Source organism: Vicugna pacos, chromosome 2 (genome assembly GCF_048564905.1).
Source record: "Vicugna pacos chromosome 2, VicPac4, whole genome shotgun sequence".
Classification (NCBI taxonomy): Eukaryota; Metazoa; Chordata; class Mammalia; order Artiodactyla; family Camelidae; genus Vicugna; species Vicugna pacos.
Window position 1 is genome coordinate 47,515,000 of NC_132988.1, and position 17,438 is coordinate 47,532,437.

General features: G+C 39.1%; 1 protein-coding gene across 3 annotated transcripts in view; it reads left to right on the forward strand.

Annotated features, from left to right (window-relative positions):
- Positions 1-17,438, forward strand: part of PPA2 (inorganic pyrophosphatase 2) — a 152,197-nt gene that overhangs the window by 91,333 nt on the left and 43,426 nt on the right. For 2 of the 3 annotated variants that reach the window (XM_072939387.1, XM_072939376.1), the window contains 4 exons: positions 2,218-2,262; positions 6,765-6,818; positions 8,239-8,358; positions 15,484-15,570. In XM_072939387.1, the coding sequence (XP_072795488.1) occupies positions 2,218-2,262; positions 6,765-6,818; positions 8,239-8,358; positions 15,484-15,570 (306 nt within the window). The remainder of the gene's footprint in view (positions 1-2,217; positions 2,263-6,764; positions 6,819-8,238; positions 8,359-15,483; positions 15,571-17,438) is intronic. The other variant, XM_072939379.1, reaches the window with a different exon arrangement.

Here is a 17,438-nt window from a genome sequence, read left to right on the forward strand (position 1 = left end):
AAAATCCAAGCAGCTAATTGGTCTATTTCAGTACCAGATTTATTAAGGGGCACGACTGTCAAGTAAATAACCAGGCCTGCATTCAGGTTTAGATTACACAGTAGGGGGATCAGGTAGGGGCAGAGCCCAGTGAAGAAGTGGGAAACTGCTTCAGATGCAAAGGTGTTTTGACCTTTTTGATGATACCTCCGGGGCCAAATACCGGGCGACATCCTAAGGTTGTGGACCGCCAGCATGGGATTTATGCTGCCCTCCAGCCCTGCAGAGGCCGGACTGTCCATAGTCATGGCGATGGGGAGGAGAATAGTGGAGACTTCCTGAGTGCTGCCAGTGCCGAGCCCAGTAGGGCGCTCAGCACTTGGCTGGCACTGTGTCAGTGTGTCCAGAGCTACTGGTGTCACCCTGTTTTTGCTAATGAGGTTAAGTGCCTTGCCCTTGGTCACAAATCTATCTATTGTGAGGGTGAGATTTGAACTTAGATGCTCTAACTCCATAGCCTGTGTCTTTTTTCTTTTTTCAACATTTCTTCAGGCTTCATTTTAAAGGACATTTTAAAGGTTTGAGGTCAAGAAGACAATCGATAATGGGTGACTTGATATAGGTTAAAAAAAAAGCAAAAGTAAAGATATTTTATTCTAAACTATTATTTACAAACATATTTACAAGTAATTATTTCCTATAACACTAGTAGAACTTTCTAGAAATAATTCTCCCGGAAAGAGCTGAGAATAAGGATGCTCAGCAGCAGGGGCCTGTGTCTTAACTGCCCTTGTATAATCCTTGTAGCTCATTACTTTCAAGGAGTGTTCAGCTACAGGACAAGGGGTGTTCAGCTACAGGACAAGGAGTCACATTGTCTGGAGAGAGAGAGGAACCCAGTGAGAGGACAGAAAGAACTCCACACTGCTGTGTGTGTCTCTGTGAGTGTGTGTGTGTGTGTCCATGTCCGTGTGTTTTGTTTTGGCCAGTGATCCAACCTAAATATCTCACGTCTCCCAACACCTCTATTTTTGGCTAAAAGCATACACATTCATCTATTCATTTGTTCATTAATTTATTCATTCAGTAAACAGCCATTGATTGCATACTTATTGTGAGCCAGACAGTATTCCAAGCACTGAAGTTCAGTGGTGAGTAAGGTAGATACAGTTCCCGCTCAGCCAGATGAGACTAACGAAACCCCAAAATCAGTCAGTCAGTCATCATGTTAAATGCTGGAAAACTAGAACAGAGTGATGAAGGTAGAAGGGACTGGTGGGTGCTGCCTCCCGTGGGGCTGTACCATGACAAAATCTGTGTACCCGACAACAACAGTAACAATAATACTTGAGGGAATCATGTAGTGGGCAGGGGTGGAGGTAGGGTGAAGAGTGGTCTAGAATCATCCCAGTGGGCATGATATTCTGCCTAAGGAGGACCAGTTTTGGGGAACATGAGACTTAGGATTAGGCAAAGTTGAGGCTAGGGCAGGACAAAATGTTAACAGGCAGTCCAGTGAATTCTGGGCACATGGAGGTTGGTACACGCAGTGGTTGTGTAAATAGTTCCCAGTCATAATGATTAGAACTGTTGCACCTTCTACTTTAGGATGTGGGATTTTAGGAATAGATTCCATGTTTCAGGACTGACTTGAAATAATTACTTTTCTATTTGTTTTGTTTCCGTCCTTTTGGTGTGGAAAAGTTACGTATAATGTGTGAACATTTGTAAATGGCATAATTTTTCTTCTCAGCCCACCACGTATTCTGTTTTAATTTGAAAGTGCTTGATGGCGGCATAGTAATCACACCTTGGTGGAATTCACAGGCAGTAGGTGCAGTCGGGTACTTTCATGGCTTGTTAGTCACGCTCCCTGGAGTTTCATTTCAATAATGAAATGACTGTTTTAAGCGTAATCACTGGAAACTGCCAGTCTTTTCCATGAAGACTGAACAGAGCCTTTGCTTATTTTATAAAAACTAGGAAAATATACTTAAAAGAGATTTAGCTTTTCTGATAATTTGCTTAATGGAACACTTGGATGCTCAGGCACTGGGGATGTAATTGCCGAGAGGAAAACGCACTGGACATTTGGTGGATTCTCTGTGGAATCAGGTTTCTGGAAGCCTCTGTAGTAGAATGTTTACACAATAGGCATATTTTCATTGCTTTGCAGTCAGTGCAGCTGTATTCTTTCATGAAATATTACAATCATAAATACCATTTTTTCTTTTATAGGCAAATGGCATTCCTACAAAGAGGGCACGAAATGATGACTATGAGGTATATCTAAAGGTTTTTATGTGTGTGTATCACTTCCGTTGTCTTTAAAGACCTTGATGATAGTTTGCATTTGTAAAGTGCTTCTGAATTATTCTCCCTGCAAAACTTTCATGTATATTCTGATGTTTTTCTTCTTCTGTAGCATCTCTTTAGGGCAGCTGGGGATGATATTACCATTTCACTTTTTTTTTTCCCTTGTGGTAAAATATACGTAACATTTACTGTTTTATTTATTGCACACTTTTTAAATGTACAGTTCAGTGACATTAAGTATTTTAACATGTTGTACATGTCACCACCATCCATTTGCAGAACTTTTTCATCTTCCCAACTGAACCTCTGCACCCAGCAAGCCCTAGCTCTCCATTTCCGCTTCTACCCAGCCCCTGGTAACCGCTATCTACTTTCTGTTAGTAAATCTGATATTCTAGTTGCTTCTTTACCATTTCATTTTATAAGTGAAAGACCATAGAGAATCAGGAAATGAACCCAGATATTAGTAGGAAGTTATTATTTACCATTGTGGATGGTCTAAAGTAAAGGTATGAAAATCGGTCAGTTTATCATCTTTTTATTATAAAGGAAAAAGATGGTTTCAGAGGCTGTTTTAGGATCCAGGAACAATTTTTTTAGGGGTAGAGGAGAAGAAAAAATAGTTATACCAACTATATGCTAAACCAAATAACATTCTAAATATATCTTTTAAATATGTGGCTGTCAAACCTTTCATAGTTCTTGCTTAGGACTAAACATTTGACTGATGTCTGTCATCCCGTCTCTTGCTGTCAGCACCTTTTTATCTTTCTGATGCCAGACAGCTTTTCCTGCCACCTTCTTTAGCCTTCTTTTCCCTTCTCATCCTTTTTGTCATCTAGTCTCTAGTCTGGCTGAAACTATGACCCCAGCCTTTGAATCCACTTCCAACAATAGCTGAGGGGCTGTTTAATTCCTGCCACCTTTGCCTGGTCTTGTATTTTCCTAAACTAATGTTTGTCAGAATGGTCTGTAAGCCATCTACATTGGATCCACTTGGGGCACTTGCTAAAATTTCAGATTCCTGGCCCATTCCATATCTATTACATCAGAATCTCTGCTTGATGAGGACTGGTTAGTTTACATGTTTAACAAGTGTTTCAGAGCATTCTGTATGCACTGAAGTTTGAGATCCACTGCCCTGATGTTGGGTGAATAGACATTCAGGAACTCAGGTCTTCATAGGTTCATGGAGACTTTGTGACTTTGTGTGTTAACCTGGAAGCAGTTGGTTTACTGGGGAAAATGTATTCTGAGTCCATACAGCCAAATTAAAATTTAATTCTTAGAATGTAGTTTATATGTCAGAGACTACCTTATTTTTTTTTTAAATTGTGTCCTATTTCTTCTGTCCTCCAGCCCCCGACAGCCACTTTTCTACTCTGTTTCTGTGAGTTTGGCCTTTTTCTCTTTCTTTTTTAAGATTCCATATATAAGTGATGCCATGCAGTATTTGTCTTTCTCTGGCTTATGTCAGTGAGCATGAGGTCCTAAAGTTCCGTCCATCCTATTGCAAATGGCAGGATTTCCTTCTTTCTCATGGTTCAATAATATTCCTTTGTATGTATACAACACCTTCTTTACTCATTCATTTGTTGACGGGCACTTAGGTTGCTGTCATGTCTTGGCAATTGTGAATAATGCTGTAATGGGCATGGGAGTGCAGGTGTCTCCTCAATATCCTGTTTGTATTTCCTTCAGATGAATACCGCAAAGTGGGATTACTGGATCATGTAGTAGCTCTGTTTTTAATTTTCTGAGGAACCTTCATACTGTTTGTCATAGTGGCTGTACCAATTTACATTCCCACCAACATTCGCCCAAACCAGTGCACACGGATTCCCTTTTCTCCACATTTTCACCAATACTTGTTATTTCTTGTCTTTTTTGATGGTAACCATTCTAATAGACATGAGCTGATATCTCATCATGGTTTTGATTTGCATTTCCCTGATGAGTAGTGGTACTGGTCAGTTGTATGTCTTCTTTGGAAAACTGTCTACTCACGTCCTATGCCCATTTTTTAATCAAAAAAATTTATTTTTGCTGTTGAGATTTTTATGTATTTTGGATATTATTCCCTTAACAGATGTATGATATGCGTATATTGTCTTCCATTCCATAGGTTGTCTTTTCATTTTATTAATGGTTTCTTTTGCTGTGCAGAAGCCTTTTAGTTTAATGTAGTTCCACTTGTTTATTTTAGCTTTTGTTGCCTTCGGTTTTAGTGTCAAATACAAAATTTGATGTTTTAAGAGATACAAAGAGGCTGGAAGGGTGATTTTCTCTCATTTTTTCCCAAGTACATAAAATCTGCTGACTGCTTTTTCATATCTTTTTTTTCCTGCAATAAAAATAGAAGGGAAAAATAGAGAAAGAAAAAAACTGAAGGAGGAGGTCAGTGTCCCTGAGCCATACCCAACTTTCTGAATGAAACACATCCCCTTGCATTTTTGTGATTTTCTAATAAATTTCAGCAGGCCAGTTATGGTTTATAATTAACACTGATCTGTGGGTAACCAGACTAACATCAGCTTTGAAAAATTACAGGTCGTATGCACTGTAGCCGGAGAGACGAAAGGCAGGCTGGAAATGCACTCTCAGTGATCAGGAACAAATGATGAGGGACAGTGTGGTTTGCAGCTTAAAGTTCAGACCTGATCCATTGTTCTTTTGGCCTAATTGAGGTTTCCGTGAGCGGGTTTGGTAGGTGTCGTTGTGCAGAAGGATTGTCACTAGCTTTGTCTTCTCTGTCACCTCTGAGTATTCATCTGCATGCATTTGTTCTCTTATAGCCAGACTTTCCAGGATGAATAAATTATGTGAACATCTGCCATTTACTTAGGTTTTTCTTTTTAACGGCTACTTCAGACATATTTAAACAGGTGCTGGGGTAGCTCATGAAAGAGCATAGAAAATGAAACATAACAGCAGGCTTGTGTATAAGGTTGCTAGGATAGGTATGAGACATACTTCTGAGGAGCAATTGTCGAGAATTCCTTCTCAGCTTTGTTCTCTGTCTCATTATGAGGCTGCCGTTTTGTCATTGGTAAACTTCAGCCCTATCTAGAAGAACTTGAAAACCATCATTACTTTTGTGGCTCGATTTCTATTTCTATGTCTATTTAATTGTGTAAATGGCATTCTTCGAATTAATTTCATTCATGTTTCATTAAGAAAGCCCCAGATACTGTTTAGCAGTGCTTTAAACCAGAGGTTCTCAGCTCTGGCTGCATATTAAAATTGCCTGGAAAGCTTTTCAAAATAAGCAATGCCCTGTTCCACCCCAGAACCATTGAATTCAAATATGTGGGAGGTGGGGCTCTAGAAATCTTTCTTCTCTTTTTTAATCAGTTAAAGCACTCCAGGTGATTTTTATGTGTGACACAATTGAGAGTAAGAATATTTAATCGCTTCAATCACACAAGTGATCTGTGGTGTAGGACTAGTTTTTTGGTATGTTCATTTCTAATCTGTTGTGAACTGATACTTTAAAACTACAGTCAAAATGAATTATTAGAGAAGTGTAATTCAGGTACCAAATTTTTATTATTAGGTTCAACAGTCATAAAAATTGCTCCGTCAAGTTGCTATAAATGTTTCTAAGTAAACCAGTAACAACCAGCTTGCAAACTAGCCCTGGTCCATGACCACGCTTGGAGTGGGACTTTTAAACCATTGCTTTGTTAAGTTGTTAAGTTACTGATACCAAAATGGCATGCAGGTCAGCTTTAACTGTGCTTTCTCTTTGTAAGGCCATTACTGTAGGAAGTTAGTTTTACTCTCCATGGCCTAGAGTATCCTTTGTTTTAAACACTCTGCAAAGTTCAGAAATAGAAGAAGAAGCAGTGGTCCTTTTGTACTGTAGGGAACCAGAGAGCACTAGATATGCACGCTAAACTTCGAAATTCTTGGTAAGCTTTATAACCACCTATACCGATAGACTTAATTTTAATTATGACTATAATAACTTGGATTTAAATATTGTTTTTTTAATTTTCAAAATCTTTTACTTCATAATTGTCTGTATTTTTATTTGAATTATGTAACTGATCTTCACAACAGCCTTCTGTGGAGTGAGGACGGAAATTATCACACTGATTTTGTAGACTGGAAAAGACATTCAGCTCTCACTCCTATTTTAGTTAGAAAATAGAAATTGACACAAGTTTCCTGACTCCATTCTAGTTCTGTCATGACTTTGGGAAAGATATTTCCAGAAATGTAGCAACTTCTAACACTGTGCAATGGTGGTCAGGTGACGTGATTGGGCATAAACTTTGTTGTGTTTTCACCAACTTCTCTAATATTTTAGAAGAAATTTAAAAGGCATAGGCAGACATTTGATGCAGACTCTAATCGTTTGTTGTGGGAAAAAGACTAAAGCAGTCCCGTGCAGGAGATAAATGAAAAAATAAAGGATAGATTAAATTAAAATTTTTTCTCTTTGTTTTTTTTTTAAATTGCAGAATTTGTTTAATATGATTGTAGAAGTACCTCGATGGACAAATGCTAAAATGGAGGTATGGAAATATTCTCTTAATATCAAATGGAAATGAGAACTAATAATGATACAAAAACTTTGCTTCAAGTTGTTTGCCATAATATTTCGAATTTGGAATGGGTGACACCTTTTTTATAATGAAAACAGTGGAAAACATTCTTGTGAATTTACTTTGAATCTAATTACAAAAAGCAAAATATTATTCAAAGCTGAATTTACACTTTAAAGAGAGTGTTTTCCATTTTTTGCCTGCCTAGTTTGTTATACACATATAAATTTAATTTTCCTCAACTCCTCTGTCTTTGAAAATGACAAATATTTTCAGGGTTTTCTAAGGTTCTGAGATGTGTTTTGTTCATAGGACACGACTAAAACATACTTGGGTCCGATGGCAGTTTTAGTTTCTAAGGGCTTAATTCTCTAGATTTTGTTTTACTCTGCCAGGAATGAAAGCATCTCCCTGGCCAGCTCTTGATTACTGAGCACTAGCTGAGATCATCTGCTGTTGCCCTGGTTAGCTTTCTTCCCCCTCTTCCTCCATGAAACATGAACCTAGTAAGAACTTCCCTTTTGCTTTTCAGAATTTTGTAGTTTCATCTTCAGGTAGGTAAGATCCCTTATAGTTCTGAGTGAACTTTAATTTATGGCACTTAGTTGGCTGAGTTATTTCAGCCTTCTCCTACAACATTGAATGAGATAGCAAGTATTATTTCAAGTATTTAAGGATTATTATGTCAGTATCTATTTCGCAGATTTCATCTTTGGAAAATTGTCAGTTATTTCACAAAGTCCTGGCAGTATTTTTTTGTTAATCCTTTAATAGGAACAAATAAAGATACCAGATTCTTCTTTTGCTCTTGCTTTTAGATACAGTGTTTTATCATGCTGGCCAGCTGGGTGTAGGATCAAGAACCTGTGAGATGCTGCCTAATTTAAGCAGCGTTTATTCACTCAAACATGGCTTCAGTTATTTTTTTGTATACTTCGTAGGATAGGTTTTTTTCTTTTTGCATAGCAATTCGGATATGTTTGATTGAAAGATAGCTTTGAAATGAAATCACTTGGTGAGAAACCTTTAAGTTAACTTTATTGTAAGATTGATGGTAGAAGACCCAAGATTAGTAACAAATAGCAAATTGATTAATCCTTATCCTCTTGCCATTTCAGTAATTTTTATTATTTGTGTTAGAAGTAAAGAGTGCATAAATCATAGAGTGCCTAAATATATAATCTGATGTTTCCTCTCCAGTTGTTTTTTTTTTTTAATACAGAACGGTAAATTAGAAATAAGAGCTGGCTTATTTACTTTAAAGTATCTTCAATCAGTAAGTTGGAATGTGAATATTTAGTCTGATAATGGCAGATTTAAAAAATACTGTTTGAATCTAGGATTAATCATTTCTCATCCCCCTTCCCCCTTTCTTCTATGATCCGCTTAGATTGCCACAGAGGAGCCATTGAATCCCATTAAACAAGATCTGAAGGATGGCAAGCTTCGCTATGTGGCAAATATCTTTCCTCACAAGGGTTATATATGGAATTACGGTGCCCTCCCGCAGGTAACATTTTTGTTATAATGGTAAAACTTCTCTGTCTTCTGAAAAAATTGCCTTGTAAATCCTGTGAACTACTTGAATTTAAATTGGTTCTGAGGACATGTCAGTGTGAGAGATTTGTAAATTTAAAATTTTTTTAATGTGGCGTTTTATTGTATCAATAAATTTTTTTTCAAACTATATATATGTCTATACTCAGGTTCTCGGCGTTAGGCAGATAGAACACTCACATTTGGCATTTCAAGCACATTTCTTTTTCTGGGCTTGGCTATTAAGAGTCAGTGAAAAGTATTTTATCTCCTTTATCTGCAGTCATTTCTTAGAATATGACAAGTTATGTTTTTATATACATTCATATATGATAGCATGAATTTTGTTTTTTTAAACTTTAACATATGAACCTTTTAAATTATTAAAGCTTTCAAAACTTGTGAATTGAATTAGGTGACTTAATTATTTACTATCTAGATTTATAATTTTTGATTGGGAAGCAATGAAAACAATGGCTAAGTATTGGTAAAGCAGCATTCCTATTACAGAATAACACTGTTTGCTTTTCTTTCTTTCTTACTCCTTTTTGTTTTGTTCTCACATTTCCTCACTCCTGGGAAGTGGTAACTCCTTCCAGGTTAGTGAGGAAAATTTAGAATATTCCAAATCAGAAGTCTAGGTTTTGGGACAGGGAGAAGCAGCTGCCTTTATCCTTATAAAAGCCATTAGAGCATCTGTCTATTTGGATGTTTAATTTTTGTATTTTAATTTTAATTATTAATTTTAATATTTTGCATAACATTCCAAGATGTTTTTTGGAAAATATCTGAGAAGGGGCTTTGGTGTATCCAACTCAGAAAAACAGCTGCCCATGTAGAATAAACATTCACAGGAAAAGAAAAAAGAAAATTGTTTTCTAAAGAGTCAGGCTGCCTTTGATGCAGTTGGACCACCCACATAGATACATTCTTGGTTAAAAGAGGCACTTCTGAAGTGATGTGCTAAGAATGAGAATGCCTGTTGAAACCAAAAAGGCGGGTTTTCTGACTCCCCAGGTGCCTAAGTAGACATTCTGTTTGACCTAGCAGCGAAAGGGCAAAAACATTTCTGTTAAGCTTAAGGGATACTGTCTGTAGGAGAAGATGCATGGATGAGGGGAAGGACAACCAAGTCCTTGAATTAGAAAAAGACAAAAACGGAGACATAAAACGTAGAGCAGGCAGAGCATAACTAGAGTTCATGTATTTGTTTATTGCATTAAACATTTACTAAGGATTTATATGCTAGGCAGGGCATTAGGTTTTGGGTGTACAAAGAAAAATGAGATATAAATGTAAGATCAAGGCAGCATAATAAGTGACTCAGAACGTGGCTTTTGGAGCCAGATTGCCACTTACTCATAATGTGACCTTGGGCGAGTTCCTCTGTGTGTCTGCACCTCACTTTCTTCGTCTGTCAAGTAGAGATGATTGAAGTCCCTCCTGCACATGGTCATGTTGAGGTTAAAAGAGTTCTTGTGCATTCACCTTAGACCTGTGCCTAATGGATAGTGATCACATTATCATAACTACTGGTGCTTTTATTATTATATGGTCTTTTTTCTAAAAGGATGTATAGTCTTCCGGGGGTGGGTGATGGACACCTAATCCAGCAGTTACAGTGGCTCATAATAGATGCTGCTGACCACCCACTACTGATTCTGAGCTTTGTAGTTTACCTGTTTGAAGTCCTGACAAATTTGTGTCCCCTCTGGAGGTGCTGGCATTTTCAGGCTGCTCTCACCTGCTGTTAGACTAGTCTGTTGGGTACCGTAGAGCTTCCTGGGTCATGAAAGGATTAGATGGCAGCCAGCTCTGCTCTGAATACACCTGGTGTCACTATCGCCTCCCGAGATCTCACACTCCCCTCAGCACCGTTTTTGCCCATATGAGACCCTTTTAATGGCTTCCTGTTGCTAAAGGGGTAAGATGTAGACTTCCTCAGGTAGCTCCTCAACCCTGCATAACCTGGCCCCGCCTCTCCAGGCTGGTCCCGCAGCCTTCATCCTGCCTCAGGTCCATTCCACCTCGGCAGCTGCTCTAGTTGCCCTTGTCGCTTCCACACTAAGCCTTCCGTCGCAGGGCTGTTTTGTTCAGTACACGTGTTTCGGGTACCTGACTTTTGCCAGGCCATGTTCTAAGTCCTGCAGGTAAAGCAGTGGTAAAAGTGACAACAGTTCTCCTGGGACTTTTATTCTGGGCAGAGAGATAGTATAGTACATCAGATGGCGACAAGTGTGTGGGAGAGAAATAAAGCAGCAGGTGGGGCTGGGGTGGGTGGGACTGTTGCCATTCAGAGAGGGGGAAGGCCTCAGCTAGGAGGTGGTACCTGAGAGAAGACCCAAAGGAAGTGAGGGCCGCCCAGGGGGGACCCAACAGGAAACAGCAAGTATAAAGGCCCCCGAGGTGGAAGGACGCTTAGTGTGTCTGAGTGACAGAAAGGAGGCCAGTGTGGCTAGAGTGGAAGTGAGGAGGAGGAAACAGACTTGTATTCTCTCTGCCATTTTCAGCCAGATTTTTACTGCCTTTTAAACCCAGACTCATGATGTAGTGTGTGTATGCGTGGGTTAGTCTTCAGCAAAAGTGTACACCATAGATTGCACAGAAGCTATGTGCCAAACAAAAATTAACTGTGTTGATTAATGTTTGTAAAAAGTTGAAATTAAGCCAGTTGTTTATGGATAAGGTAATTGTACCTAATGCCTTTTTGATTCATTGTGCATGTTAAGACAGATTGAGTCCGTTAAAATGAAAGTTAGACCCTGGTCCCATGTATGTTTTTGATCTCATGTCCGACTTTTCCTCTTGCTGCTCTTCCTGCTCGCGCATCCCTATACAGCCTTCTCACAATTCCTCTGAACAATCCTGCCTCGGGCCTTTACAGCTACTGTGTCCTCCAGCTTGGAACACTCTTTCCCTCCTTAGATCTTTGCTCATCAGTTGACTTTTTGATTTCTGTTCAGAACATCCTATACAGTTTTAACCCTGCCTCCTGTACTCCCATTTCTCCTCCATACTTAATTTTTTCCTTTTTCCATTACAACTACCAACTTCTGACATGCCAAATAATTTAGTTATTTATTATGTTTGTTGTTAATTTCTTCTAGCTAAAATGCAGTCTTTGTGAGGGCAGAGATTCTGTCTGTTTTGTTCACTTATGTCTTCCGAGTTAACTCCCCAGCTTAGTTTCTGGCACAGAGGAGGTGATCAACATGTATTTTTGGAGTGAATGAATCCATAAATACATTATATGTGTTGCCTTTGGTTCATAGGCATGTATATAGGTAGTTGGATTTTGCTCTTCTCTTATGATTTGTCTTGTAACTGCAGGAAATTTGTTCAGAGAAGTTACCAAGCCAATCATGCTTAGAAGAACATTTAAGTAGCAGAATACTGTTTAAGTAGAAGCCTCTCCACTTAGCTTGTGATTCATCAGTGTGCCCTCATTATTTCAGACCTTCAGCTGTCTAGATAATAACTTCTCCTGCACTAGCAACAATGCCTTCCTCGAAGTTTGAGTTTGGACTGGGCAAAAATCATCTTTGTTCATCTTTTTCCACTTGTTGATATATCTCATACATTATTCAAGTTCTGACTTTCTGCATGAATATTTAGAAGACCTGCCTGAACAATGTTAACTCACTAACCCGTGGTGAGTGTCAGCAGTATTATCTTGATGATGATACTGTTGCTACTGATATTAGCTGTTAATAGCAAAACAGCTGGTAGAGTCTTTTGCTCCAAATTAAAGCTGATAAAGTGCAGGTAGTGCCTGAGTAGAACTTACTTCTTTTGACTTGGAATAGGAATCCTGACTGATCAGGAAGTAGTTCTCAAGAAGCATATACAACTCTGTACAATTCAGTGATTTTTTTCAGAGAGACCAAAGGACCAGAGCATGGTGATTACAGACGCATTAGTTAATATTCATAAGACTGTAAGGTAATGATCTCAAACATCTGCATGAAGATGAGTAAGATATGTCTTAGGCTAGATCAATAATCTGATTTATTTATTTTTATAGCTTTATAGCTGTCCTTTGTATGACTTTAACATTATTTGTATTCCTGTTAATAAGTTGTTTTTAACTTTTTGCTTTTTTTGGGTCCATACTAAAATTTTTCTATGTACCTTGTATATGTGGGTATATACTGCTATGTATATACCTGAGTCAGATTGCTAAATTGTGAGTTACACACCTATTTTACTTTATTAGGTATTCCCAAATTGTTTACAAAAGACGTCGTAACGATATATTCTCCCACCAGCAGTAGGGTTCCAGATGCCTTACCTCATTAACAGTATTTGGCATTATCAGACTTTTAAGTTTTTTAAATAGTGTCTCATTTTGGTTTTAATTTGCATTTCTGTGATCAGACTGGGTATCTTTTCATCTATTTATAAATCATTCATATTTCTTCTTTGAATTACCTGTTCCTGTCTTTGACCCATTTTGTATTGAGTTGCCTTTTTTCTTAGTTGTAGAAGTTATTTCTAAATTCTGGATGCTAATCTTTTGTCCCTTTTGTGAAACAGATACTAAGATTTGGAAATTCCTTTTCTGGTTATTTCTTTTCCAACCTGACTGCTTTTCCAGTTGTTTCTCTGCCTAGTTGTACACTTAAAGCTCCACTAGAGGGAGTAATTAAAGTTTTAATTTGTCAAGATTTCCTCTCCTGGTGATTGCTTGAAATTATACTATATTTCCAAATTAAGTTAGGAGTCATTTAGTATGAATCTCTTTTTGTAGTGAAAAACCAAGCCCTGGAGATATGAAGTCCTTTCAGGCAGGACTGGAAATAGAAAGAGCCAGTTGGTGTTTCTGCTGGTAAGGGAAATCATGAAGAACTGGCCCTAAAATTGACAACATGGTTATAACATAAGAATTTTGTATGTATCTACTTATTTCCTCAACAGAAGAAACTAAGTTGATAGGTTAATATTGAAAGTGGAGTTCTGAAGGGAATTTAGACCAATCAATCAACAGAGAAACCCACCAAAACCAAATGGAGTACAACTTGCATGAAGACAGTTTTTGTGTCGGTACAAGGAAGGACTTTTGTAAAAATTAACACTGATCAAAATGGGCTAAGTTATCTCGTGAATCTGAGCGCTTCCTGTTCACTGGTAGTATTTGTGCAGATTATGAATGACCACTAACAGTCACAGAATTCAGGGCTAGGATGTATCCAGCAGTTGTCTTATTTAAGCCATTCTTTTGTAGGTGAGAAAACTGAGGTCTGGATGTTTTGGCCAAGGTAGTTTCTGGCTAAAGTAGGACTAGAATCTAGATGTCTTCCTTGAGGCCAGAGTGACTTGTAGCCTGTGACATTTGCTCTTCTGAGAGTGGGAGTGAGATTCAGGAAGATTTGAGAAAGGGTTCCTGCATTAGGAAGGAGGAACCTCTCAGCCCTTTTCTGCTTCTGCTTCTAGGTTTACTGATTCCAATTATACCTCAATCCCATCTTGGTTTCTCCAGCACATTAAGGTTGATTTTGTAGCATTTCTGACGAAAGCTACCCCATTTTTAACATGATGTTCTTCAGGGTGTTGACTATGTCCTGTATCTATCTCCTGGCCCAGAGTAGGTCATCAGTAAGTCTTTACTCAATGAATGCATACCTGGTAATAGAATACAAGAAGTAGTAAGGGGAACAATGGGAAAGAACAGAATCTCTGTAGGAAAATATACTTAGGAGATTCTAAGAGTAACAGAAGGTATTAAAAGAAGAGAATCATGAATAAGATTATATCCAAAAGTAATTGCCATTCAACTACTATTGTTATCAAAACTTGGGCATCATAACATAATGATTAATAGCACGTGTTCTAATACCATTGCCAGCATTTAGAAACTGAGCTTGGATGAATTTAAACTCTCTGTTCTTCGGTGTACTTATCTGTACAATGGGGTTACTAACGGTACATTCTTCATCATGGAGTACATGTGTGTGTAAGTCTGTGTGTGTCACTTAGAAGGGTGTCTCTCAACTATAACCAGTATGTAAGATTAACAGTTATATTTATTATTCTTATGTTTTTATTGGTAATGTTAGTATCTGGGGTAGTGAAATGTTATTAGACTTGGTTTGCTGATTTTTTTAAAATTTTTTTGGTGAGGATGGATCAGTTTATTCCTGAATATGCTATAATTAGGATCAGAAGAAAAAATACAGTAGTTTATCTAGGATTTAGTTATAAATAAGGATCCATTTTAAATTATCTTTATAAAATTAGAGGAGCCAAGCTTGGATAGTCTGAAATTCTAGAGAGCATTCTTGAGATATCATAGTCTCTGCACGTCTTGTAAGTGTAAATCTGAGAGAAGTAACTTCAGGGAACATCCTTAGTTCCATTTAAAATCAGCTCACTATGAGGCTTTGGGGAAGGATAGTGTCTAGGGGATATTTAGATTTGATAACAAAGTTCTGTTACGTTATTTGTTGATAAAAATGCCCATGGATGTATTTTGTAGGCGACAGGGTGTAGTTTTTCAGTAAACTGAAGAGTTGGCATGTTTTCACTTTTTCGTCCAAGTCTTGAGCTTTGATAACAAAGGTAGAGGATTTTTAAAATGGAATGAAATGGGGCAAAAACGATTTTTCTTTTTTTGGTAGAGCTGTCTTGTTCTTGAAGGGAGAACCGGGTTTATTCTAGTAGAAGTCATTTAAAGTACAGGAAGTTTATTTTCAAATCTGGAAAGCCATACCCAGTCCTGGTGCCGTGCCAGGGGAAGCGGTGCATGGTGGAGACATCAGTCTAGACCCTAGAAACAAGGGCAGAGACAGCGGGAGCATCTGAACTGAAGCTCTAGTAAAAGTGAGCGTGAACTTAGACATTGACTAAACCTGGAGGAGGAGTCTGTGTGGAAACACACAGACAAACAGGAGACAGAGGGAGGAAACAGTATAAATCTGCTTTAATTATTATGATGCTTAGGGATGTACTGGCCTGTTGACATTGAACCTGTTGAATTTCTGAGAATTCTCCCCTTGGATCGTGGCTATCTGTAAAACTTCATGATCACGTGGAAAGATTAAGATACATTACAGTGAGTATTAACCTACATCTTTGCTTCCCCCACCCCTCTTTTTCTTAGACTTGGGAAGATCCCAGTCGAAAAGATAAGAGCACAGACTGCTGTGGAGATAATGATCCTATCGACGTCTGTGAAGTCGGCTCCAAGGTTTGTGTCGTAGGCTGTGGGATTGTAACGTGTTCTGCTGTGTTCATGCCGTGGAATTTCAGTTCTCATTGGAAGGCACCGCGCCTTCAAAGTTCTAGCCTATCGATCCCTCTGATATCAGCCCTCTTTTGTATCTTTACTTCCTTCTCTTAAACTCGGGGTTGGTGAGCTATAGCCCAGGCCAGTCAAATCCAACTCACCACCTGTTTTTAGAAACGGCAGAGCTGTGGGTTGTCATTACCATAGCCTACAGCTGCTCCTGCACCACAACCGCGCGCGCTTGAGGAGGGCAGCAGAGAACATACAGTCTGCAAGGCCTGAAGCCTTCACTACCTGAGCTTTTACAGGAGAGGTTTGCTGAGTCCTGTCTTCTAATTCCTGCCCCGTTTTTCCAGACAGGAGGTTCAACACTGATGAAAGTCAGCTCATACTCTTTTCTTGTGCACGCTTCCAGGTCGCCAGGTCCCAGTGGGGACAGACAAAACCTCCAATTCCATCGGTTGCTGCTGCCATAGCCTTCTGAGTGTCTTTGGTCCATCCTGTCTCCTGTTTTCTGCTGTATTTATTGCTAATGTTTATTGTTCTCTGCAGACATTAAACTCCTTTTCCCCTTAGACTGCCAGACACCTATGTCTGCAAACACTGTTTCTTCCCTTCCTTCTGTTACTATGAGACCAGGGCTGGTTTTTATCCAAGACCCGGGTTTCCTCTCTGTGCTCCACATCCTGTCGCCTCCTGCCTCTTGAGTGACGGTATTTTCTTAGCTCTTCTTTGTCCCATATTTACAACTTCTTTTTCTTTATTGACTTTGTCCCACATGCCTCCTTTTTTCTTCCTTTTCATAAGAAGACTTGTGAAGAGTTTCAACACTGAGCTGTCTCCTCCTTCCCCCTTGTTCTTCATCTTATTTCAAAATTGTTTCCATACCCCCCGTCATTTCAATGAAACTGCCCTTACTGAGGCCGCTGGTCACTTTCTTTTAACCAAGTCCAACAGGCCTGTTTCATAGGTTTTGTCTAACTTGAATTTACCTTAGGATTTTATACCTTTAACCTTGTCTTCCTTCTTAAAACAGTCTCTTCACCTGACTGATTATATCATAGTATCTTGGACATCCTCTAATTCTGGTTCCTGCTTGGTTTCTTTGGTAACCTCCTTTTCTTCTGCTGCCCCTTGAGCATTGTTTAGCTTGAGGGTTGTGCCCTTGTTCAACTCTTCCTCTCCTCACGTGGGAACTGCCTTGGTGATCCAATCCCAAGCATTCCTGATTTTGCTGTCTAATTAATGTCTCCAGCTCAGACCTATGTTCTCAGCCACCGACATCTACATGCAGGTGTCTCCCATGCATCTCAAACTCAGTGTACAAAACTGAATTCACTATTTCCTCTTATGACACCTGTCCCCCTTCCCTCCTCACCTCTAGATTCTTAAGCTAAGCTGAGGTGTCTTGGGGCATCTTTGGCTTCCCTTTGTCCCATTGATCACGAAGTCCTGATTCTGTTCTGAATAGCCTTCCATTATCACCGCAGCTAGCCTTGTCTGTCCCCAGTTACATCCCACTTGAATTACTCCTACTACTGACCAGTTTCCCTGCTGAGCCTTATTTTCCCTCCTGTCATTTATTCCAGACTCTCTTCCTGCTTTTCTCTTTTTTAGTGCCGGTCCCACCTTCGTTTCTGGCTTCATCTCCTGCCCTCCTCGTTGGCACTGCCCTGTGTCTGTTCTGACCTTCAGGTCTGCAGCTCCATCTGCTCTTACTCGCATCCAGGCTTCCACAGCCTGTCCCTCTACATAGAATGGAACATTCTTCCTCCTTCACTTGATCTTCCTTCCCCCTTCTTTCACTTCACCTCTGCCTGCTCGTCCCT